General features: G+C 40.0%; 1 protein-coding gene across 8 annotated transcripts in view; it reads right to left on the minus strand.

Moving 5' to 3' along the window:
* KALRN (kalirin RhoGEF kinase) overlaps positions 1-25,720 on the minus strand; it is a 607,994-nt gene that overhangs the window by 304,508 nt on the left and 277,766 nt on the right. For all 8 annotated transcript variants that reach the window (XM_067473328.1, XM_067473327.1, XM_060774943.2 and 5 more), the window contains exons 4-5: positions 23,813-24,005; positions 17,863-18,375 (exon numbers count right to left, since the gene is read on the minus strand). In XM_067473328.1, coding sequence (XP_067329429.1) covers positions 17,863-18,375; positions 23,813-24,005 — 706 coding nt within the window. The remainder of the gene's footprint in view (positions 1-17,862; positions 18,376-23,812; positions 24,006-25,720) is intronic.

Here is a 25,720-nt window from a genome sequence, read left to right on the forward strand (position 1 = left end):
ACCTGAATATTATTTATTAGGATTTACGGACTCTGATCTTAAAGTAGAGGAAAATGAAGATAAACTATTCACGTATTTTACTACTGCGGCAAGAATTACTTTTGCCAAATTTTGGAAAAATGAACAGATTTTGAGAGGAGGGGCTTCCTGAGTTTAAAAACTGACTCCTTTGTTTGAGAGGAGGGGCTTCCTGGTTATCCTATATAAACCAGTGTCTGAACCCAAGGGGCAACTGGGCTTTCCACAGAAGTTGAGGAAGCAGGAACCCATTTTGTTTCCTTCTGCTTCAGGATAAGCTTTGTTTAACCTCTTTGTTTGAGAAGAGGGGCTTCCTGAGTTTAAAAATTGACTCCTTTGTTTGAGAGGAGGGGCTTCCTGAGTTTAAAAACTGACTCCTTTGTTTGAGAGGAGGGGCTTCCTGAGTTTAAAAATTGACTCCTTTGTTTGAGAGGAGGGGCTTCCTGGTTATCCTATATAAACCAGTGTCTGAACCCAAGGGGCAACTGGGCTTTCCACAGAAGTTGAGGAAGCAGGAACCCATTTTGTTTCCTTCTGCTTCCTGGTTATCCTATATAAACCAGTGTCGCGCGACACGTACGCTCAGTGACCTATACTTTCACCCCTGCATACATACAACAACATCAAACACACACCAAGAGGGGGTCATTAGCAACCTCTAGATGGAACAAACACGAAAACTTCCCATCTCATGCACAAGCTGTGGCATGTTCAGCTTTTTCACACTACAATTACTCAATTACATCTGCCCCAAGTGTAAACAGATCACTCGCATGGAACACAGGATTCGACAACTCGAGGACCGTATTAACACCCTTAAGGACATTCAGGAACTTGAGCTGTTCTTAGACACCACACACCACACTGTCCTAGACACGCAGCCCATATCGCACCAACATTACGGGGAGGCTCAACAGAACAGCACCTCAGTTGTGGACAACCCTCAGGCTTGGAGAAATGTCACCCTTAGAAGGACACATAGGACCCGGAAGCCTCCTCAGAATACTTCCGCTCAGCTGCAGTTACACAATAGATTCCAAATTCTCACACAACTAGCACCTGACCAAGAAACACAACATATTGGGGAAGACCAGAATGGCTTAGATACTGATCAGTGGCTCATCCTTGATCAGTGTGCAGGGGATAGCCCTGACTGGGACAACACTTCACAACATTCACACTTGCGCAATCGTGCAGGTGTACCATCCCCAACCGTAGACCAGGTGCAACAGGAACACATACAGGAGAACCATAGGCTCTTGGACGAATCTCAATGGATTGTCCTTGACGAATGCACCGGGGATGTCGAGGAGGAGGACAACACTTTTCACCTACACAATTCACACCAACAGGATCACTTTTCTGGAGACCTACACACTACAGTGCACAAAAGGGGCCCTGTCATTCCCGAAAGTAAACAGGTCTTGGTAGTAGGCGACTCCCTCCTTAGAGGAACGGAAGCTGTCATTTCCAGACCAGATGGGATGGCTCGAGAAATATGCTGCCTACCGGGGGCAAAAATACACCATATCACTCAGAGGCTCACCAGGCTCCTCAAGCCCTATCACCGTCCTCCCCTCATGTTGATTCATGTAGGAACCAATGACACCGCAAGGCATACGTTTCAAAAGATCACAAATGATTTTCGAGCTCTAGGAGCAAAGCTAAAAGAATGTAATGTACAGGTGGTCTTTTCATCCCTCCTCCCTGTTGTAAGACACGGACCCACAAGAGCCAGAAAAATAGTACAGGTCAATGACTGGCTTAGAAAATGGTGTCAGGAGGAACGCTTTGGCTTCCTCGACCATGGCCTGCTTTTCCAGGAGGATGGCCTACTGGCAAGGGATGGGGTGCATCTCACACAAGTAGGAAAACACCTTTTTGCTCACAGACTCGCAAACCTCATTAGACGCACTTTAAACTAGGTCCACCGGGGGAGGGGGACAACAGCCTTGCGAACACTACTTTACCCACAATATCTGGGAATCGCCAGAAGGCTAAACGGAGGGCTGCACAAACACAACAAGGACCAAGTACCCAAAGCACAATAATCCCAATTAAACAGCTCAGGGGAAGATCTCAGGGGCTCACATGTCTTTACACTAATGCACAGAGCATGGGAAATAAACAAGACGAACTCCAACTTTTAGCACAACACCACAAATATGATATCATAGGGATCACTGAAACCTGGTGGGATGACTCCTATCACTGGAATGTAGATATCGAGGGGTATAACCTCTTTCACAGAGACCGAACAAAGGGGAGAGGAGGCGGAGTAGCCTTATATGTCAAAAACTCTTATGCTACAGAAGAGATTCAAGACAGCAATCTGGGAAACCAGCTTGAAATCATCTGGATAAGAATCAAGGGAACTGGGACTCAAAAAGATGTCGTTGTAGGCGTCTACTACAGACCCCCAAGCCAGGAGGAAGAACTTGATGAAGTCTTCTGCCAACAGTTGACCAAACATGCACAGAGAAGAGATGTAGTAGTCATGGGCGACTTCAACTATCCCGATATTTGCTGGAAAACAAACTCGGCCAAGAGTACAAGGTCCAACAAATTCCTCACTTGCCTTGCAGACAATTTCATGGTCCAGAAGGTAGAAGAAGCAACAAGGGGATTGACTACTCTTGATCTCATCATAACAAATGCGGAGGACCTGATCGATGCGGTCGAAGTGGTAGGATCCTTAGGGGCAAGTGACCATGTGCTCCTGCAATTTGAGGTACAAAGGAAGGCCGAAACTAAGACAAGTCAAACCCGCATTTTGGACTTTAGGAGAGCTGATTTCCAAAAAATGAAGGAAACGCTGAGCAGCATTCCGTGGACACAGATACTAAAAGACAAGGGAGTTACGGATGGATGGGAATTTCTCAAGAGTGAAATACTCAAGGCGCAATTGCAAACTGTGCCAACAAAGAGAAAAAATAGGACAAGTGCAAAGAAGCCAGAATGGATGTCCAAAGAACTTCTAACTGTGCTAAGACACAAAAGAGACATGCACAAGAAGTGGAAAAAGGGAGAAATCACCAAAGAAGAATTCAAACAAATAGCCAACACCTGTAGGGAAAAGGTCCGCAAGGCTAAAGCAAAAAACGAGCTCAGACTTGCCAGGGACATTAAAAACAATAAAAAGGGCTTCTATTCTTATGTCAGTAGAAAAAGGAAAAACAAGGAGGCGATAGGACCTCTTCGAGGAGAAGATGGGGCAATGCTGACAGGGGATAGGGAAAAGGCAGAACTACTTAATGCCTTCTTTGCCTCGGTCTTCTCACAAAAAGAGAGTCTTCAACCTCAGCAAGATGGAGTGGATGAGGGTTTGGAGGACATCCAACCCAAAATTGGGAAAGAAGTCGTCCAGGAATACCTGGCCGCTCTTAATGAGTTCAAGTCCCCAGGGCCAGATCAACTACACCCCAGAGTATTGAAGGAACTAGCGGAAGTCATTTCGGAACCATTGGCAACCATCTTTGAGAGTTCTTGGAGAACGGGAGAAGTTCCAGCAGATTGGAGGAGGGCCAATGTGGTCCCAATCTTCAAGAAGGGAAAAAAGGACGACCCAAACAACTACCGTTCGGTCAGCCTCACGTCGATACCGGGCAAGATTCTGGAAAAGATTGTTAAGGAAGTGGTCTGCAAACACTTAGAAACAAATGCAGTCATCGCTAATAGTCAACATGGATTTATCAAAAACAAGTCATGTCAGACTAATCTGATCTCTTTCTTCGATAGAGCTACAAGCTGGGTAGATGCAGGGAATGCCGTGGATGTAGCGTACCTGGATTTCAGTAAGGCCTTCGACAAGGTCCCCCATGACCTTCTGGCAAGGAAACTAGTCCAATGTGGGCTAGGCAAAACTACGGTGAGGTGGATCTGTAATTGGTTAAGTGGACGAACACAGAGAGTGCTCACTAATGCTTCCTCTTCATCTTGGAAAGAAGTGACAAGTGGAGTGCCGCAGGGTTCCGTCCTGGGCCCGGTCCTGTTCAACATCTTTATTAATGACTTAGATGAAGGGCTAGAAGGCATGATCATCAAGTTTGCAGACGACACCAAATTGGGAGGGATAGCCAATAGTCCAGAGGACAGGAGCAGAATTCAAAACGATCTTGACAGATTAGAGAGATGGGCCAAAACTAACAAAATGAAGTTCAACAGCGACAAATGCAAGATACTCCACTTTGGCAGAAAAAACGAAATGCAAAGATACAGAATGGGTGACGCCTGGCTCGAGAGCAGTACGTGTGAAAAAGATCTTGGAGTCCTCGTGGACAACAAGTTAAACATGAGCCAACAATGTGACGTGGCGGCAAAAAAAGCCAATGGGATTTTGGCCTGCATCAATAGGAGCATAGTGTCTAGATCTAAGGAAGTAATGCTACCCCTCTATTCTGCTTTGGTTAGACCACATCTGGAATATTGTGTCCAGTTCTGGGCGCCACAATTCAAGAGAGATATTGACAAGCTGGAATGTGTCCAGAGGAGGGCGACTAAAATGATCAAGGGTCTGGAGAACAAGCCCTATGAGGAGCGGCTTAGGGAACTGGGCATGTTTAGCCTGAAGAAGAGAAGGCTGAGAGGAGATATGATAGCCATGTATAAATATGTGAGAGGAAGCCACAGGGAGGAGGGAGCAAGCTTGTTTTCTGCTTCCTTGGAGACTAGGACGCGGAACAATGGCTTCAAACTACAAGAGAGGAGATTCCATCTGAACATTAGGAAGAACTTCCTGACTGTGAGAGCCGTTCAGCAGTGGAACTCTCTGCCCCGGAGTGTGGTGGAGGCTCCTTCTTTGGAAGCTTTTAAACAGAGGCTGGATGGCCATTTGTCAGGGGTGATTTGAATGCAATATTCCTGCTTCTTGGCAGGGGGTTGGACTGGATGGCCCATGAGGTCTCTTCCAACTCTTTGATTCTATGATTCTATGATTCTAAGATACCTACAGCTGAAGAATGGTTGGAGAAAGTTAAAGAAATTAGAGACATGGACGAACTGACTTTTTTAATGAGAAGAAATACCGAGAAACCGCTAAAGAGAACAGATTGGACTTCTTTTTATGATTATGAAAAGAAATTCAGATTATGAAAAGAAATTCAGAAAAATATTAGAGGATAAGAATATACAAGAGTAGAAGAAGTAGACGGAAAAGATCCTGATGTTGGAGTGGAAGTCATTTTAGAATAGTTTAGGTTAGTTTAGTCTTTTTTCTTTTTTTCTGGATGTTCTTTTTTCTTTTTCTCCTACTTTTCTATCTTCTTCTTATTGTTCCCCCTCTTTCGTTGTTTTGTTTTATAAAATACTCAATAAAAACCATTTAAAAAAAAAAGAAAATCAGAAAGTTGAAAAATATGATAAAAGAAAACTGTCTCTTAATAAGTGAAAAACTGGTTATAAAGTGGAACAAGGACTAAAAGATTAGGAATTACTTTTTCAAAATAACTATGTTAAAATACAGAATGAGATAAAACAGGACTTCCAGATATAGAAGGATAGAAACTGTCATTAGATTTAGAATTTCAGCTATAAAGTTGAATATTCTACCAAAAATGCTGCTTTTGTTTCAAATAATATCAGCTATGACCAATGCAATGCCATTTAAGCAATGGCAGAAGGACATATCACAATTTATTTGGCAAGGCAAAAAAGCCTTCTCCTGAGTATAAAACATGTGGCAGAAACAAAAGTCACATCCCATTCTCTTCTTGTTTAAAATCAACTCTTCTGGACCTATAATGTCTCATGATAAAAATGCCTGCCCTCCAACCTTGAAGGGCCTGGGAAGCACTGGGACAAAAATGTTTGTGGTTTTCTTTTGCACTGTGAGTATAGTCCTCCAACATCTTGGGGCAGGGGAGAGCTAATCCTTTCATAAGGACGATACATTCTACTTTGCTGTTTCAAGGTCTATGAAGACAGACATCATTCAGATTTGAAGGGACTGTAGAAGAGAATGCATTACCACAAATAGAAGGACATTATGCAATTACCTTAGAAAGAAATTACTAGCAATACAGAAGACGCATAAATTGGCACAACTAACAGGATTAATTATGGTCATCTATGGTTGGCTATCACTACTACGGTTGCTGTGAGTTTTCTGGGCTGTATGGCCATGATCCATAAGCATTCTCTCCTGATGTTTGCCCACATCTATGGCAGCCATCCTCAGAGGTTGTGAGATCTGTTGGAAACTAGATAAGTGAGGTTTATATATCTGTGGCGTATCCAAGGTGGGAGAAAGAACTCTTGTCTGAATGTGTTGTCGAAGGTTTTCATGGCTGGAATGACTGGTTTGCCATAAGTTTTTTGGGCTGTATGGCCATGTTCCAGACCTCACAACCTCTGAGGATGCTTGCCATAGATGTGGGTGAAATATCAGGAGAGAATGCTTCTGGAACACTGTCATACAGCCTGGAAAACTCACAGCAAGCCAGTGATTCTGGCCATGAATGCCTTCAACAACACTATTACTGTTGTTTGAATGATAGGGTCAGCAAAGTGATGAAAGTGAAATGCCACATGGAAGCAATTTTATGACCAAAGTCAGATGCAAGATAGGTGCAGAATGCTAAAGAAACAAGAGTAAAAGCTCTGTATCACAAAATCCTAGGAGAAAATACTATGAAGGAAGAAGAATGATTGAAGCAAATGAAATAAAGAAGGCTGGCACAAAACAAGATGTAAAAGAGAGAGATTGGGAAGACAGTTGTTCATTGTGTATTCTGTTTCATTGGCCAGAAAGGCCAAAGGTTCCATTTTTCTCACAAGGCAAGAGAATCACACTGTACATCCTAAACACCATGGAAGTTGTGAATTGTCTTGAGAGCATTTTTGGCAGTTAATGCAGTAATTATAAATAAACATTGTAGAAAGCCAGCATCACTTTGATACTGGACCACAAATAATTTAAAACAAGAGCAGTCCTCCTTTTCATAAAAGCAATTCTGACCCTATCTTAGCCACTATGAACCTTCAACTATATGTTCATATAAATATAAAGCTGCTAACAGGTAACGTTGCCACTGTTTTCATGATGACAGACACTTGAACACAGCAATTGTGACAACGTTCATAGTCATTTCCACTGAGCCTACTGCTCGGTTGGCATTTAAGCCAGGATCAACCTGCAGTTTTAAAAAGAAGCCGATACACGCTGTGCCTTGTACCAGAACAACCAACCAGTCTACTACACATTACACAACTGTCATTTTGTTTTCTACAGTTCTGGAAAGATACTGACCTTTTATGTGAGTTGTTTCCTACCGACTGATTAAAAAATGTTCCGTTAAGACTTAACATAGTCTGTTTACACATATAGCCCATGTATCTCCTTGACTTTAATATTTGAAAGCTACCTTGGGGCCCATTTTGGGAGAAAGACAGGATGTCAATAAATAAATATTGGGGAAAAACTGGAAGAACCCATGCTTAGTGTTAAACAAAACACAATTCCCTGTGACATTTGAGCTTACAATAATAGTATTAGAACAAACCATAATTTGGAAGCATGGTTTGAGTTTTGTTTCTTCTCACTAAATATAGAGCAGGCATAGGCAAACTTCGGCCCTCCAGGTGTTTTGAACTTCAACTCCTAATGGCTGTTAGGAATTGTGGGAGTTGAAATCCAAAACACCTGGAGGGCCAAAGTTTTCCCATGGCTCGTATAAACCCTGCAGAGGTTGTTGGTCTGCAAATATCTGCACCTCAAGTGTTTTATCTATATGGTGATAAGCATTATGAATTGTAGTTGAACTATATCTGAATGAATCATAGTAAGTCACAACACAGACAAGTGTTCAGAAGACAAAGCTTCTAAAATTGAACCGTCTTGAGTCGCCTTCAGGGTGAGAAAGGCAGTATACAAATGTGGTAAATAAATAAAAAAAATTAGGAGAAAAATGATGTTTATTTCTTTGTAAGTACAAGAGGAGGAAGTGGGTGAAAGACATTATCCCAAGGTTTGTTTTGGGTATATAGACAGCAGAAAACCATGGTTTCCTCTTAAGTCTCAGCCAGACTTTTAATTATTGGAAAATGCCTATTGCTTCACATAATTTAATGCACATGATTGTAACACAAGCGACAAGCTTTTTTAAATGACAAAACTACAACATAGACCAATCTGGATAGAGATCTTAATTTTCAATAGGCATATACAACTTAACTAATTAAGCACTGCTTACAAATAAAGCAGCATAAAATAGGAAGGGAAATCAAACCCATATTTTATATGGATGGATGGATGGATGGATGGATGGATGATGTGTGTGTGTGTGTGAAATAGACATTTTCTGAGGAACACACTGCATTGCATAATATTGTATGTTGATAATAGTGAAAAATCTTGGACAGCCAAAGTAGAAATTGCCCAGTTTTCCATTTAAAATTATCTCATATAATTATTATGATCATATAGATTAAATAAAACTGACAAAAGATCATACTGTAATTGACAAATGCCAGACCACCATCCTTGTGTAGTTAAATAGACTCAAGATTTACATAGAAAAGTCAATGAGGGAAGGAGTATAATTTCGGCCTCTCAGTAGGATTGCTGGGAAATGATTACAGATTAATAACTTAATAGTATATTATCTCTTTAAAAGGTTATGACAAATTTATGGCAACTATGACTATGGCATAATAGTCATTACATCACTCTCATATGCAAAATATGTGCCTCAGTGCTAATCTTTGCAGACCACACTGCTTGATCCTGAATGAGCAGTGAGGTAGCGAACAGATGACTCAATGCAGAAACAAGTTCTGTATAATCACAGAGGTCTCAAGACAGCATACATATTGCCATTGGCTGCTATATTTGTTCCGGTCACTCTTTCTCTCTCTTTTAAAATAACAAGACGACAGTTTTTGTTGTCTCAGAGCATTCAGTGACAATTCCCAGCACCAGTAGCAACATTCTGTTCCCCTCAATGCTGTTCTTGTAAAAAATTCCAGGATATAGGAGAGCAAAACCAACAGCAAATCATCACACACACTCACTCCAACAATGAAATACAGCAACTCATATAGGTCTGTACTTGTGAATTATAATAGATTCCTTAGACATTCTTTCTTCTCATGAGATGAGAGGTTTACTGACAGTTTATGTCTGTATGTTAAGATATTTGGAATACTTTTCTTTTAAAAAATGAGACATGCTAACTCAGGTCCCCAGAGCCAAGAATGATCAAAGACAGTGAAGAGATCTGATTATTGAGCAGTAGTCTACAGTGTTATGGGATTTGAATGATGATGAGACATGTTCCCCAAAACATTACAAATCCTATTATCCTCTGCTATCAATCAGATTGTAATTATTGTATTCCAAAATATCTGGAAAGTTCTATAGTGATAACTTAAAAACTATAAAAAAGAACAGTTTTGAATTGCCCCACAACAATTAAGGGATAATAGTGACAACCAAATACTCAATTCTCTCGCATAACTTCTTTGAAAAGTTATGATTTAATTACAGAGGAAGCTGATAATGATTCTGATTTCCCAGCAGTATCAATAACAAATTAATCTTCCCTTTCAATCAATGTTAAAGCCAATTTTCAAACCTAAAGAAAAAAGACAAAAAATAGGTGACATATATAATATCATGATTGAAAATTCTTCCAGTGGTTCTCAACCTTTGGCCCTCCAGGTATTTTTTGGACTTCAGCTCCCACAATTTCTAACAGCTGGTAAACTGGCTGGGACTTCTGCAAGTTGAAGACCAAAACTCCTGGAGGACCATAGGTTGAGAACCACTGCGAAGCAAAACATTGAAGTCAGTGTAACCTCACTATACATGAATCACTAGACAGATACAGATATATCAAAAGTCACAGCTGCATTCCTAAGGACAGAGAAAGCCATGGTATCTCTAAAACCTAAGGCTAAGATGGCAACTCTTTTGTATTTTAACAGGATCTTAGATATGTCAGAGGACTCCTTCCCTAAGCTTTGTTTAGGCAAACAACAGGAGAAAAAAGGCTGGACTAATCTGATCCAAGATTTACTCATTCTTTCAACATAATTTTTCCTCTCTCTTGGAGTTAAAAACAAGCTGACTGACATGATCGATATGTTGAATAATGATCAGGACTTAGTTTCAATTAAATCTTCAATTGTTTCCCCACTAGTATCATGTGTTGAAACCAAATCACATAAAAGCTCAATATTTACAAGCGTTTATCTTTGCCTCTCTGATAACTACATTTACAGAAGTACATTTCCAAAGTACACCAACATCTGTTTTGATAACAGATAAACATTCTGAGAACAGTATTGGTGTTGTGCATGTGGTACAAGATATTTTATACTACTTATGCTATTGCCAGCTTTATCAAAACGCAAGAAAGAGAGTCTTGTAACAAGTTTTGGCCTCTATAAAGGATGAGAGCTCTTATATGAAACTATGCTGTTTACTATCAAACTGTAACTCACACCTTCATATAAAACTGCCTTACTTGCTAAAGCTGCTAGAAGTATCCATGCTTGTTATTGGGAAGACATTGCTATAAACCATGCAGGAGATTCATTAATCTGATTTTCTATATGGATACACATGTACATGCATCTCTTGAACTTCATAGGATTTGTAATGGTTTTACTCAAATACAATATATGATTGACTAACTGACTAAGGTACAGATATATCCACCGTGTTTAAATTGCAAAATCTCTCTAGCTTTGAGGGGCTACTTTAGACTATGGGAGAAGGCATGCTTTAGATTTTAGCATCCTGTTGAGATTAGAAGTATGTCTGAAAGGCCTGATGAGAAATTATCTGAAAAAAATCTTTGCTGTCTGAAAGCCCATGAAGACCAGCCTGTTTCCAATGTGGAGATTCTCAGTATCCCATCTCATCTCAGTATCCCATTCAGAATAAGTTATCCGAACCAAACTAGAAAATGGACTGTAATAAATAATCTCATATATTTCAGAATAAGTTATCCGAACCAAACTAGAAAATGCAAGGGGCAAGGAGAGGATCTTCCGTTTCTGAAGTAAACCGCAAACAAAAATTAATAACATTTAATAAATAAAAAGAAACAATCCTATTAATAAAAAAACTTAATAAAAAACTTAATTAATAAAAAATTAATAAAAATTAATTAATAAAAAAACTTGATAAAAAATCACTCGTGTTTAAAAATCTTATTGATGATTTTATCCCCAACTCTTGTGATGATTTCTTTGTTTGGTAAGTGTGATAAATGTCAAATATCCATAATATATACTGCTGATTTAAATTAGGTTAGAAATTTAAATTAGGAATTGTGCAACCCTCCAGATGTTGCTGGAATTTCAACTTCCAGCATTCCTTGTGGTTAGAGCTATAGGGAAATGCAATGCAACAACATCTGGAAGGCAACATAATTCCCCAGCCCTCAAATGAAAATAAAATTTTAAAATTCCAAACCACAAAATTCAAGGCATAATAGACTGTCATTGGCAATAACAAACCAAAGCACTGGACAGTTTCAGTATACACTATGTCTTATCTCAATTTGTTAATACTCTTAATGTTTGACAGGAAGCCATAAGAAAACAAGGAAGAAAGACAACTGTGCATCTTGGTAAATGTTGCAGGATGGTTGCTCCTCCACAAAACCAGATGAAAATTATATCAAGGAAGCTTTTTCACATGGGCTTTCACTCATTTACTGTTTGCTCAGGAATATTTATTACTTGTGCACTTAATGGACTGTAATAAAATAAACTGCTTCCTAGTATCACCGAGGATCATGTCTTCAGCTTTGTACTGACATTTTATCACACCTCATACAGAATTTACATTTTATAGCACACCAAAAAGGAAGTAGTATTTCAAATGGTTATGCTCAGAGCATAATTATTATTCTCTTGACGCCGTATGTCCTCTCCAAAACAAGAAACTGCAACAAAGTGTAGCTTTCATGTGCACTATTTACAGCCATATAACATATTATCATTTCTGCCACTTATGTTTCATTGTTCCACATGGCCACATCCCCCTTTTAGTGGCTCTTTGTTTTCCACAATACTCTAGCTGAAAAGTGGAATCCCACAAAAATTACAGAGAATGTACAAAGCACAGAGAAAGGTGGTACCATAAACTATGAGCCACCCATGGCCGTAATAAAGTTGCCACAACATGCCATGCTTCTTCTGATAAGTTTAGTGGAAGATGGTCAATCTGATAACTCTACTGAAAATTATGGTGCAGTAGATTAGCATGAGAGTCCCTTGCAGAAGCTGGTGCAAGGGATGATGGAGAAAGACTAATAATGTTGTCATCAATGAGAGAAGACTGCCACCTCTGAGCAGCCACTTTTTGCCATGCCTGACTTCTGGGTGGATCCTTCAAACCTGGGTATCCCGGGAACTCTAGAAAATTACCTATACTATTCCTGCTAAGCATACAAAGCTCACCTTATTTCTGTTCAGTCAATAATAGAAAAGCTTGTGAATAGATGGGCAGTTCACCCAGGTGCCAAATATCTGTCTTGAGGGCCTGTCACACTACACATTTATAACACTATTCCACTTTAAGTACTAGATAACATCATATGGATGCCTGGTTATTGCAGTCCTGGGAGGGCCATTTAAGAATTCTCTTGGGCCTCAATAAATTACAAATCCCAGAATTCCACAGAACATCGCCATGGTAGTTAAAGTGGTGTAATAGCACTGTAACAGTGTAGAGAAAGCTGGCATAGTATATTGATTTCAGCTTGGTACCAGAGAGCTTATCAGACGGGCAGGAGTATAAAGGGGGACAGTGAAGGGAACTGTCAGGCTCTGTTTCCTGCTGTTGGGGTCACTATAATTTTTTAAAAATACCCCTTTTAGCTGTACATATTTTTAAAGGTCTGGGAAAGAGAAGCAACAGCAGTGCCATAAATGAATGTTAGAGCTGCCTCAGCATCTGCCATCGTGGCCATCCTCCTTGTTCTCTCTTCTTTCCAACCTCAGGACCATATGGAGACATGGCTTGAAGAGTAGGAGGCAGGCAGTTTGCAATGACTGATGGCCACATGGCCACAATAGGAAAAACAAGCAATGCACTGGCTGAGAGAGGGAAAGGGAAACACTTTCACAACCAGTGAAAAAAAGGAGAACACAGAGAGTGAAGCATGGCCATCCTGGCTGATCTGTGTCACTTGGAGAGTTGGGAATAATAATATCCCCCCCCCCCCCCAAAGAAAGAAAGACCAGGATAGAAGCCAAGTTTAAGTATTTCCAGAAAGTCTGCAGGCAGAATGTAGGCTGATAATATTGTTTTTTCATCCTAAGTGTATTTATTCCAGTATAGTATGTGGTATCCACCCTACCCTTACTTTCTCTCCCATTTAAAAAAAATCTAACTACTCATTAGCATTTCTCAGATATTTCCAATAGTTTAGTTTATTTTGAGATCATTATACTGACAGTGGGTTGCACTGCCACAATATCTGATACAGACAAATGCTGAGCTTGTTTAAACAACCTTACTTTCTTCAGTTGTTCAACAGAGACACAATTGAGGTTTCCTGTTATCCATCTTTTTATTAAGCATGGAATTAACTTGAAGAGCAAATACCAGAGAATGTATCCCAAAGATCCAAATGTGATTTGATCAGGCCATTGCTGCTGCTGGGGTGCATACTGTGTGAACTGCTTCCCGTCATTCAGACAACCCACCCCACACAGTGGCCCTAATTGAATCACAGTCTGTAGGTTTGAACCATGAGAAGATTACAGCCATTTTCTGTGAATGCATTCCATCTGCGCACATGAAATCTCTTAAAAGGCCTCATCTCCTTTCCTTCCATATTAAAAGAGAAAAGGCAAAATCTAACCAAGTTAAGCACACTATATTTTTGTATGCAGCTTGAGTGACTGTGAGTGTATGTAGGATGGCTACTTCATCATTTCTGCATTTTACCAAAAGCTTCTGATGCTTAAAAGAAGAGGACTTGCCAGACTGTCTGACTATAATCATAATAACAATGAATTTATTACCTGTCTCTTGAAGATGAGTCTTCAAATTTGTCTTAAATTCCAACAACTAGTGTCTGGAATCTCTAATTATTCCTTTGCAAAATAACAAGTATTTTCTCTCATTGCTATCTTGCTGGAATAAAATGGTTTCAGTTAACTAACACTATCCCAGCATATACCTCACGGTGCAGCTGAAGTGAACCATCTATCAGTGAGCAACTTGGTGATACTGGAAGTACCTGACAACCTTATTCACTTCAGCCAGGCATCCTTTTCACCAGAGGTCCTGATAATGTCCGGAAAATATATAGGCATGCCTTAGCTGTTCATGCAGGAGTTTTAGAAAATCTGGAGAAATATAGAAAACTCAAAGAAGAATGGATTGGAAAGCTGCCTGCTTTTTTTAAGCATCAGTTATTATTTTCACAGGATGAAACACTAGCCTCTGCAATAGTCCCAGAACAACTGGAATGAATAGTCTGTGCTTTAGGGAAGGTCCAACTCTTTCTTAAAAGATTCTTGTCAAAGACAGAATACACACTGGCACAGATCTGACACAGTTATTGCTTCTCCAAAACAGAAGGAGAAAGGGGAAACAGTGATTTTATGTGGCAATAATAAGTAATAAGCTTTGGCTGTTTCTCCATCCCCTCTTTCTCTTGCGTGCTTATGTTGAGAAGAGATTTCCCTGAAGGAAGAGCATTAGAATTCATCCTTTCTACACCAAACTATGGGCTATTGTAATGGCAATAGGATCAGGGCCTGGTTTAAAGTAGGTTTTCATCATAGTGTCACTAATGAACTGACTATTTCACGAGCTTTGTCAGTATTAAATATTATTACAATTTGTGAGATAAAACACAAGAGACATCCAGGTGATTAGAGTCCAAAGATGGTTCAGTTTCAAGCTCATGACAGCATTACTAGCACTATTGAGTAAACCTGCTGAGAAGAGAGAATGTGCCAAGAGGCTGTGTCACTGTCCTAGTTGGTACCAATGTTATGGGAAAGAGGTGAGGTAGCAACACATTAACTAGGTGAGGTAAATGGGCCCTGATCAGCTCCCACATATACTAAGTGCTGAAGGTCTAAACCAGTGTTCCTCAACCTATAGGTCCCCAGGTGTTTTGGCCTTCAACACCCAGCATGTAAACTGACTGGGATTTCTGGGAGTTGTAGACCAAAACACCTGGGGCCCACAGGTTGAGAACCACTGGTCTATATAGTCTTGAAGAAGAATAGTATCACTGAACCTACATATCCAAAACACACTTGTCCAAATTCCTGGAAGGAAACAGGTCTACAAAGGGCCACCAATTCCACAGTAAATGGTAACATGGCAAGACCCCCATCTCCATGAAGGATATGTTCCAAACCGGCCCCTGCCCCAGATACCTGAAATCATGATTAATAGTGAAAGCTATTGATAATGGTCTGGAAGCATAAAATAGAATTTCACTGGAGGACCTTGAGAGGCCCACAAATACTTCAGGGGGAGAGGGTTTGTTTGAAGTATGGGTAAGAGAAATCATAGATATAGAGTCCATGGAATATGAGAGTTGTACTGTATTTACCAAATTATTCGCATACTGTATTATTATATATTATTATACAGGATGGGGCAGCATAACTTCCATTTTTCAAAACTTAATAAAACCCATTGTATGAATCAGAAAAAAATTATAATGTAGGCGCATACCTAAAGTTTTGTTTTACGTAGTTTTGAAGATCAAATTAGGTAGGTGACGTCCCCCATTCTCCATACACTGAGTAAACCGATTTCTGGCGTTTGTCATGACTCTTGCTAGCATAGCAGGTGTTATGTTGGCAATTTCTTCCTGGATGATGGTCTTCAAATCTTGTAGGGTCCTTGGACAGTTCACATAAATACGGGATTTCAAAAAAACCCATAGAAAAAAAATCACAAGGGGCCAAATCTAGAGAGCGGGCGAGCCACTCCAAATCCGCTCGAAAAGTAGGCCCCAACGGCAAAAGCACGCTCCTCACTGTTCCAATGCATGATGGCGACTGAACTGTGTCAGGACAAAACTTTATACTCCCGCCTCTCGAACGAGACCACTAGCGCTCTGCTACGTCTTCCACCGACTGAATGGCGTGCATTTAAAAAAAGGAAGTTATGCTGCCTCACCCTGTATTATTCACCACCTCTGAGGATGCCTGCCATAGATGCAAGTGAAACATCAGGAAATAATGCTTCTGGAGCATGGCCATACAGCCCGGAAAACACACATCAACCCAGTGATTCCAGTCATGAAAGCCATCAACAATACATATTGACATATAATTCTATGGCCATCTGTAATGGATTGGACTACCTTAAAGGGTTGGTGTAAAGAGCAGAAACCAGGCCTGGCTTGCTAATGCTGAGGGGAGGAGCAAACAAGCAGCCTCATAGCCAGGAGTGCAGTCTGATTGGCTGATGAAATTGGAGAGAAAAGCTTAGTAACTGGAGATAGATGGAGGTAGGAGGGGAAAGAAGAGAGAAGGGGAGAAGGGGAGAGAAGAAGCCGAGGCAGCCATTTTAGATGAGCTAGGAGTTTGGTGAGGAGGATGACAGTCAGGAGTTTGAAGGGGGAAGAGAGGAAGGAAGAGTTTGGGAACTGTTTGTAGTTTAAAGATACCTCTTTGAGGATAATAGTTAATAGGCCTCTATAGTGATTAGAGTGCTGTGGGAGGAAGGGAGATTCAAAAGGGTTTGAAAGATTCTGTTTGGACTTCCGTGTGTGGAACTTTGTTTTAAGAAACTCAAGATAAAAGTACCATCTTCTGTAAGAAGTAAAGCCTGACAAATTATTTGAAACCATTACACATATTGACTGTTAAAAATAAACAATGTATTCCTGTTTCATTTTCACTGAAGTCTTTGTATGGCTTTTTGAACATTCCAATTGAAGCAGGTGGCCTGTTAAAATAATAAATTGGTGGCAGCAATAGAAACCTTTAATAAATAATAGGAGGCAGAAAAGGTAAAATGTAAGATACAGTGGTAACTTCCCACTGTCTGCCTTGTGTGTGAGAGAATGTGTGTGCTCTGATTCCCTCACAGCCCTTGCCTTGGGCCAGATCTTGTTGTTACTCCTTTGACCTCCATCTTGTTTGTGATTGTTGCAATTGGTGGCAGTGCTGGCCTATTGTCTTTATTACATCACCCTTACACTAAATCATATCAAAAGTATTTCCAGGCCAATATTATCTGTCCTGACTAGCAGTATAATTCTTTCCCACTCTAATGACATGAGATGATGAACTCTAGTATTGATTTTGCTGACTCTCATAGTTAAAAGACATGGCTACATTATTGTTCTATCTACCACTTAGTGACTGTGGCTACCCTGCATTGATTACACTCTTGTTTTACCTAGTGAACCACATTAAAGACTATCAACACCACACATGTAGACCAATTTCCTCAATATGTAAACAATTCGCTTATCGCTTGTCCTAAAAAGTCTGGCTTTTCTATTTTCACCCAAGTGGAAACTGTTCCACTGTTCTGATTTTAGTGGCCCTTAATTCTCAACATATCATCCAGTTCTGCTATAAGGCCTGTTGGAAAGCAACAAGGTTTAATTTTGGGTGCCTTGTGTCTACTTGAGTATACTCAAAGCAGATCAGTTTTCATAAGAACAGCCAGAGGTGAGTTATTCTTGGCTCTCATTCTGCTTGCTACTTCCAACAATTAGTTCAGTGATTTTGCTTTACAACTCACATAAAATACATTTGCTAGCAACTTGAGGTTTATATCCTCGATTAATTCCTCATGTTGCTAATTGCAAAAACTTATATATTTGGCTAGAATGTTAGAGTTGCCATGAGGTTTCTTAGTAACATTCAAAGTGAAAACAGGCTATGCCTTACCTTTTCTGCATCCTGCTCAAAAAGGCGAAGTTGAAAGCATTGGTCCAGTTTCAATTTCCGGACGTGCCACATCTGATGCAAGTGTTGCCGTGTTGAATGCAGCTTGTCCAAAAGGCTGGTGATCTTTGGCACAAGACTTTGGAAATCTGCACTGCCAGGAATGCAGTTCCTACCAGAAAAGCCATCACTGCACCTTATGCACTGTAACAACCTCTGACCTTCACGATCTAATTCTTCTACTGGAGCTTTAATTACTTTCTTCTTGAGCTGTGTGTGTTCATCTATGAGTCTTCTTGAGCCCTCCACATCCACTGGAAACTCTTTCCGAGCCAACATTTCCTGAAGGTCCTCTAATCTGGATAACAAATGGATCGCACTGTTAAAAAACTCTTCCAAGGAGACTCTCAGCTCTATCCATTCATCATGATTGTAATCCAAAGTTCCTTCAAACTCTTCGGTGAGTTGGGAGGGATCCACCAATTTTGCTAGGCCTTCCACAGAGACCATGCTTGTCTAAGGAAAGAGAAAGATTCTGAAATAAGATCTCATTTTCAGGAAAAGAAACACTGGCAGCCAATATAATAATTTTAAGGCTGGCATTATGTCCTGTCAGTATGGTATTCTAATCAGCAGTTAAGCTACTGCATTTTGCATTAGTTACCACTTCTGAATCTTCTTAACACAGAGAACAATTCCACATAGAGCACAATACAGTATACTATAACATGTCTTTGATTATTTTTTCAGAATCCACAGAGGAAGAATGGGAATGGAGTCAAACATGTCCCTCTATGTAGCTTTATACTGGAACATGGAACAGTTACAGTATAATGCAGATGGATTCTGGGAATTGTAGTTCAAAATTTCATTTTTCCAAGTTTCATTACAAAAACATTACTACTCTTTCCTCCTAAATAGCCAAAACTCTAATGTTGTTGACAATTTCTACATTACTTTTAGAAGGTACAATAATTTGCACTGCTGTCATCCCAATGATTTTTTTCACCAATTCTTTCTACACTTTACAGTGCTTTCTGAAACTGATCTCCTAAGAATTTATACATATAAAATTTGTATTTTACAGTTGCAGATCTTGAAGAATATCCAGTTAAGGTGAACTATTTTTCAGGGGCTCTGCTGAATGGAAATACCTAAGCACTCAAAGACACAGCCAATGCAAACCTTGCTTATGAGCAGTATCATGCGGGCAATAGAAATCCATACTGAAAAGAATGCACAAAGTCCTACACATTTCTTCAAAGCGGAGCTCCCTTGACTCCTATTTCTTCTACAGACCTTTTTGTGGAAACATGCCTTTCGAAAGCAATATGTGCATTGGTCAAGACAACCCACGTAGCAGGATGTGAAAGCTAGACTCCCCATATCCAACATCATTATTCCAGCCAATGGCTTGGCACCACACACTGGCTTTTTATGAGAATGATGCTGTGTTAATGGGTTGTTTTAAAACTTATATATTTCATTGGTAGGGGCTCTTTAGAGAGCATTGGGGACGATGTTCATTATACATTCCTTGCAAAAGGGTTAAGAATGTATGCCTTCATTTGATTACAGCAGCAAACCTTTCTTGACCCTTTGGCATTTTTGAAGCTGAAAGTAGCCATTAGAAACATAATTTTGGATGAAGTTTCTGCAGTGTATCCTTTTAACCTGAAGTGTGTAGTCTGTGTATCATCCTAAATATAAATCTTCCCCATTGCCCTTAGTTATTCTGGCATGAATGCTCTCCTAAGTGGTTATGTGATATTACACTGGGTTCTGTTATTTGAATTATATGGCCATTATACTGGTTCCAGGCGTGCGACTGGAAGCAGGTGTCTTATCCTGCCAAAATATACATTTAACTATTCCTTATTTTCTTTCAGATTATTTCAGCTAACGTTTCCCACAGGCAGAGCACATGCTTCCATATTTTTCAACCATTCTTAACTATAATTAAGCCAAATTAATACACAATCTAAATGCCATATGGGTATTTACATAAGAAACTACAACGGATATAGAGAGCCACCTACAAATCACAGCAAGTTTACAACTATTGTTTTATTGGAGTTGGAATCATGCCATTCTTTAGGCACTGTTAAACTGTAACTCCCAGCAACCAATCAACCTAATGAAGAATACTGGTAGGTGCACTCCACCAACCTCTGGAGGGATGTGTGTTTTCTAACCCTGCTCCACATGGAACATCTAATTCATAACATTCTTTGGTTCTGGTTTGCTCTTTCAACAATCCTGGGAAGTACTTGATTTTTATCTCCATTTTGCAGGTGGGGAATTCAGACCTTAAAACAGGAATGTGTTGCATAAAACCACCCAGTGATTTTTTTTTAACTAAGCAAGAGTTTGAGCTAAATTTTCCATGAAGCCACTTCTATGCTTTAGGCTCTCCATCACACTGACTAGCATCCCAGAAGCAAAACCATTCTAGCATATTTGGGCTGTGTATAGGCAGGAAAGCAGACTGATGAATTTTGTTGAACTGGATTCCATCTGCAAAAAGCAACCATAGAATTCACAATAGGAGGGATATTCCAATACAGGATGCAGATGAAAACAAGAGTCTTCTAGTACCTACATCCCACATAACACCATGTACCTACATCATGTTTCCCTTATGGGCACTGAAACATTTATTTATTGACTGATTGATTGATTTATAATATTTATAGCATGTCTTTCTCAACCTTACGGTGACTCAAGGCGGGTTACAGGTTGGCACAATTCGATGCCATACATTCATAAAGTGCAGATAATCAACATAACAATATAAAACATCTATTAAAAACTATTAAAACATATAATCATTGGTGTCATCCTGTTAAAACGTCTTCCAATCACATTGCCTGGCCATTCCATGTTCATCATTCATAGTTTCATGTTATCTATTCCACTGCAATCACAAAATCTTACTCAAGGAACCAAGTTTTTACCTTTTTACGAAACGTCAGGAGGGAGGGGGACGATCTAATATCCCTGAGGATGGAGTTCCATAGACTGGGGTCCACCACTGAGAAGGCCCTGTCTCTTGTCCCCACCAATTGCGCCTGTGATGCAGGAGGGATTGAGAGCAGGGCCTCCCCAAACAATCTTAAGCTCCTAGATGGTTCATAGAAGGAGATACATTTGGACAGGTAAGCTGGTCCTCTTTATCCTTGATGCTACTTTTTAAAATACCTGTATCTTTCTAATTCCTATATTAATAATTATGGAGGAATATATTCTGCTACTCTCTAGTTTACCCATTGCGACATTCCTTTTTCATTTTTTTAAAAACCTTACAAGTGATATTGTTTACTTTCCAGACTATGGGTATATCATCAGAGACTTGAATTCAATTACGAAGTGAAAATTATATTCCCACTTGTATCGTGTACATTCCCTGGTAGCCCCATCATACAGAAAGATGATGTGTGCTTGTCAGAACTTGAGCCACCAGAGAATCTGGAACAGATGACAGATGGTTCCGGCCCAGTTTACCTGTCCGAATGTATCTCCCTGTACGAACCTCCAAGGACCTTAAGATCACCTGAAGAGGCCCTGCTTTTGGTCCCACCACCATTGCAGTCACGTTTGGTGGGGACAAGAGATAGGGCCTTCTCGGTGGTTGTCCCTCAGCTATGGAACTCCTTCCCTAATGAGATCAGATCTGCCCCCTCCCCCATGACCTTCCAGAAGAAGCTCAAATGTTTTTAGCTGATGGCAATGGATTGATTTGGAAGACAATGTGAAACATCGAACCGTTTTAATATCTTTATAATTGTTTTAATGTATGCCAAATGTATATTATGCTTTGTTTTTATTGTTCGGCACTGAATGGTGCTGTTGGTAGCCGTCCTGCATCCCTCTTCAGAGGTGAGAAGGACGGGGAAAAATGCTCCTAATAAATAAAATAAATAAGTAGGATAGGCCATGTAGGAACTTATCCTGGGTGTTGATACTAAGCTGTCAATCCTTCCAAAGCAATGAGAACTAATTTCAGATTAAATTGTTTAACAGCAGAATGTTCAGGTAGATATCAGAAAGTGTAACTGACTTAGTTTCAAATACTATAAATGTGCCACACTACTCAGAATAAAGATACTGTACCTTGCTTACCTAGTACATTCAGGCCTCCATCTCTGACATTTGCTGACACTGATTGCCAAATAGAAAATAAATGCACTACAGTAATGGGAATTCATGCAGTCTTATGTAGGGACCATATTTCTAACAGTATAACTATACGCTCTGCTCAACTGGGAACAGAGTCAAGATCCACAGCACCAAGGAAAGGGGACAGGCAGGCAGGGGACTTCATTCATCTACCTACCTGCCTATCACCTCAGCATGGCAAGTATATGTAGCTCCGGGGGGACAGGAGGATTGGTGGATGAATTCTGAGCACTTCTGAGCTATAGAGGAGTCTATATAGCTCAAAAGGGAAAGGCTGGCAGGTAGGAGAGTTCACCCACTAGTTAGCTTCTCCCTTCTGAGCTACAGAGGCTCTATTGCTTGGAGGGGAGAAATCAGATGGGTTAACTTGTCTACCTGCCCACCTCTCCCCTCTGCAGCTGTGCCCTGAGGGACTATTATGCAGTGAACCCCCCCCCTCTTAAAAGGGGGCTTTTCACCACATAATAGCTGCACCTCCCTTTCCCTCCCAAAGGCAGGAGAAGTGCAACTATTATGCGGTGAAATACAGTAGATCCTGCAGCACAATCATCACCTAGCCTTAGAATTGACATTTCCTTCTAAATGTTCAAAAAGCAGAGAAACCCCCAAAATATTGAGCTCATGCTTTGCTGAAAACTTATTGAGATTATTGAGACAGAAATGGGAAGGATCTTTAGAATAAAAAAAGGATAATGTTCCACTCTACCATATTTCCATTATTGACTAAATTATTCTCATATAGTAAACCTTTTTTAAGCACCCAAATCTCCCAGAACTTATTAATTCAACAATGTTCCTTTAAAGATTCAAGGGGATAATTAAATTTGGCACACAGTAAGTCAATGCAGATTCCCCACCTGGTTTTTAAATCTACTACAGAAAATCCTCCCTCTGCCACAATTCTGACACAAAGATATGACAGGAGGCCTTTTTTTGTTTAAAGCATTCTACAGATGCATTTATTATTCAGATGGGATTCTCCCTGGAGAATCAGAGATGAATGAGAATACATTATCAGACTTCATCAAGAAGGGAGAAGCGATGTGCTAAGACAAGGCAAGAGCCTATCAGCTGTCATAGTCTCTTCTATTTCCAGTGCAACCAATCAAAATCAGAGCTTGCTCATTCAGTCTTTTCAGAAAAATGGAAAAATAATTTGCAAAAGCATTTCTGAATTAATGACAAGGGGCCTCATTGGGTCACCTCTCTTGTTGACAGGAAGCTCCTGGAAGCTACATTAGTCAGTCAAGTGTCAATCTTGCTGTCGTTTTGCTTACCAACAACTTCTGACTGACTCTGCCCTCTAGAGACAATATAAATGTAAACCTATCTACTGCTGGAGCTGCTGAAGTGTCAAAAGAATCAATAAAGGAGCAGATTTTTCTGCAAGAACCGCCACCATAGCAACACAGTTTCCATGGACATCCCTCCCTCATCATCTAAGGACAGCAGATGATAACTTGTTTTCAAGTTATCATCTGCAGTCATCATTTTTTCTTAAGTGTTTTGAGATGAATTGCACAGAAGTCAATAAATGTAATTTGACACTAACTAATAACCTTTCCCCATTCATTTTGCTAAGACTATATGGCACTTACATCATTGATGTACCTCAGCATCAACAAAGAATAAACTAAAAGACACTGCCAAAGATATATGTACTAGGCTTAGCTTTTGGTTTGATATAGTAGGCTGTGCAAGATGTTTGTGGTGTTTGTATGATCTTACCAATTTTTACATCTCCTTCCAGATCAGATAAGGCTCCTCATCTTACCTCGAAGATAAATTTTGAACTTCCAAAATTTGTCTTCTGCTTCTGCCAGAAGTTATCAGGCTTGATTATCAGGGCAACATGGATTTCTGCAGGGAAAGCTTCCTGAAGAGTTTTCAAGAGAGGCTTGATCAGGTCCCATTTAGACCCTCTCATATCAATGATGACGGTGAACCCTCGTTTGCAGACATCTTCGCTGTGGGGATAAAAGAGAAGAAGAATAAGTACTTGCAGAAATGTGAAGCTACAATGAAGCAGATGGTGTGATCTCTTCTGACCTTCCCCTTTTCTGATCCAGTAGTGTCTATTTGGAAGATGAAAGTTACCCTGTCCCAGAACATCTCTGTTTAACTGAACTATGCAATTTTCCTGTACAATTCATTCTGCAACAACTGCCAGTAAAATTGTGAGCACTCAACCTTCATACTAACCCTCTGGCATAGCTCATTATGATTTACAATATGAAATGAAGATTAAGAACTACTCTGCTGAAGGTCAGGCAATGAACCTTTGGCTAAGTATGGATTTTATATCTTAAACATCTTCCTAAAGGAAACCCATAAATATGTTACACACCTAAAAATAACAATAAAATAACATTTATAACATGTAGCTATCAATTGCAATTTGCCAGAACCCTAAGATGCATGTATGTGTGAAAATACTGAATGTTTCTACAGAGAAATACTGTATCGTAAATAGATTGTTGATAGCCTTACTGTTGCAGACAAACAACTACAAAGAATAATTTTATAAGCTTCAAAATGCAATTGCCATTTGTTGGAAATTTGCTCATTGCCATTGATAACCTGGTCACTACATAACATGTGCATCTGCAACTTGAATCCATGCAGCACAGTCAAGCAAAACACTCAGAAAAGAAAAGTAAACTAACTGAAGATCAGTAAATGGAAGTTCAAAAGACCACAGCCACTGCAGAGTTGCAGTAATTGATGCTGTTTTAACAGTCATAGCTCCATCCTATGGAATCCTGGGATATGTAGTTTGTTATGTAACCACAGCTCTCAACAGAGAAGGCTAAATATTCCTCAATACTACAACCCCAGAATTCCCCAGCATTGAGCCTTAGAAGCTAAAGTGGTTTTAAGGGGCTAAATCCAATGTTCTGGGAACAGTTTTAGTTCTGCACAGGAAGTGCTGTACAGGAGCTGTAGAGAATGGTGGGAAAGGAGGAAAATTTGATTTACCAAGCATTTTGCTCAGAGCACTCTTCAACAGAATTGAAAGTGGTCTGTAATACTACAACAGTAGAGTTGCAATAGTGAATTTTGTTGTTTTGTTACGCTTTCATTTGCTTTATAATCTGTATAAATTGTCCTGCAAGTTTCAACTATAGAGCAGCCACTGCAAATATTATAGTAAAAAAAAATTACCACCCCAGAAGCACTACTTGGGGAAAGATCTTTTGTACAAATAATTTTCTGTATTAAACAAAAAGATCCTACATGGCAAGAAAACTATCAGGGTGGCTAATTCTACAGAAAACATCAAATTCAATGCTTCGGCATAATAACTTACTCCCAGACCTCAAGGATCTTTCTATGGTGTACAAGCACTGAGCACAGGCCCGTAGCCAGGATTTCGTTTCGGGGGGGGCTGAATTTTTTTCAGGGGGGGTTTCGGGGGGGGGCTGAGTTTCGGGGGGGGCTGAGTCTGAGTGAAAGAGGGTCTAGCCTAGCAAACCTTTTGTATCATTACCCGAATACCCCCATGCATATGGGATATATTGAGTATGGTGATCAGATCATGATATGAATAAACATAACAGTTTAAATAATGCACCAATAAGGCCTTTTCGCGAACCACCATGAGAATTTCGGGGGGGGCTGAAGCCCCCCGAGCCCCCCCCCTGGCTACATGCCTGACTGAGCATTATATATTGACTAATTA

The sequence above is a fragment of the Anolis sagrei genome, chromosome 1 (genome assembly GCF_037176765.1).
Source record: "Anolis sagrei isolate rAnoSag1 chromosome 1, rAnoSag1.mat, whole genome shotgun sequence".
Classification (NCBI taxonomy): domain Eukaryota; kingdom Metazoa; phylum Chordata; class Lepidosauria; order Squamata; family Dactyloidae; genus Anolis; species Anolis sagrei.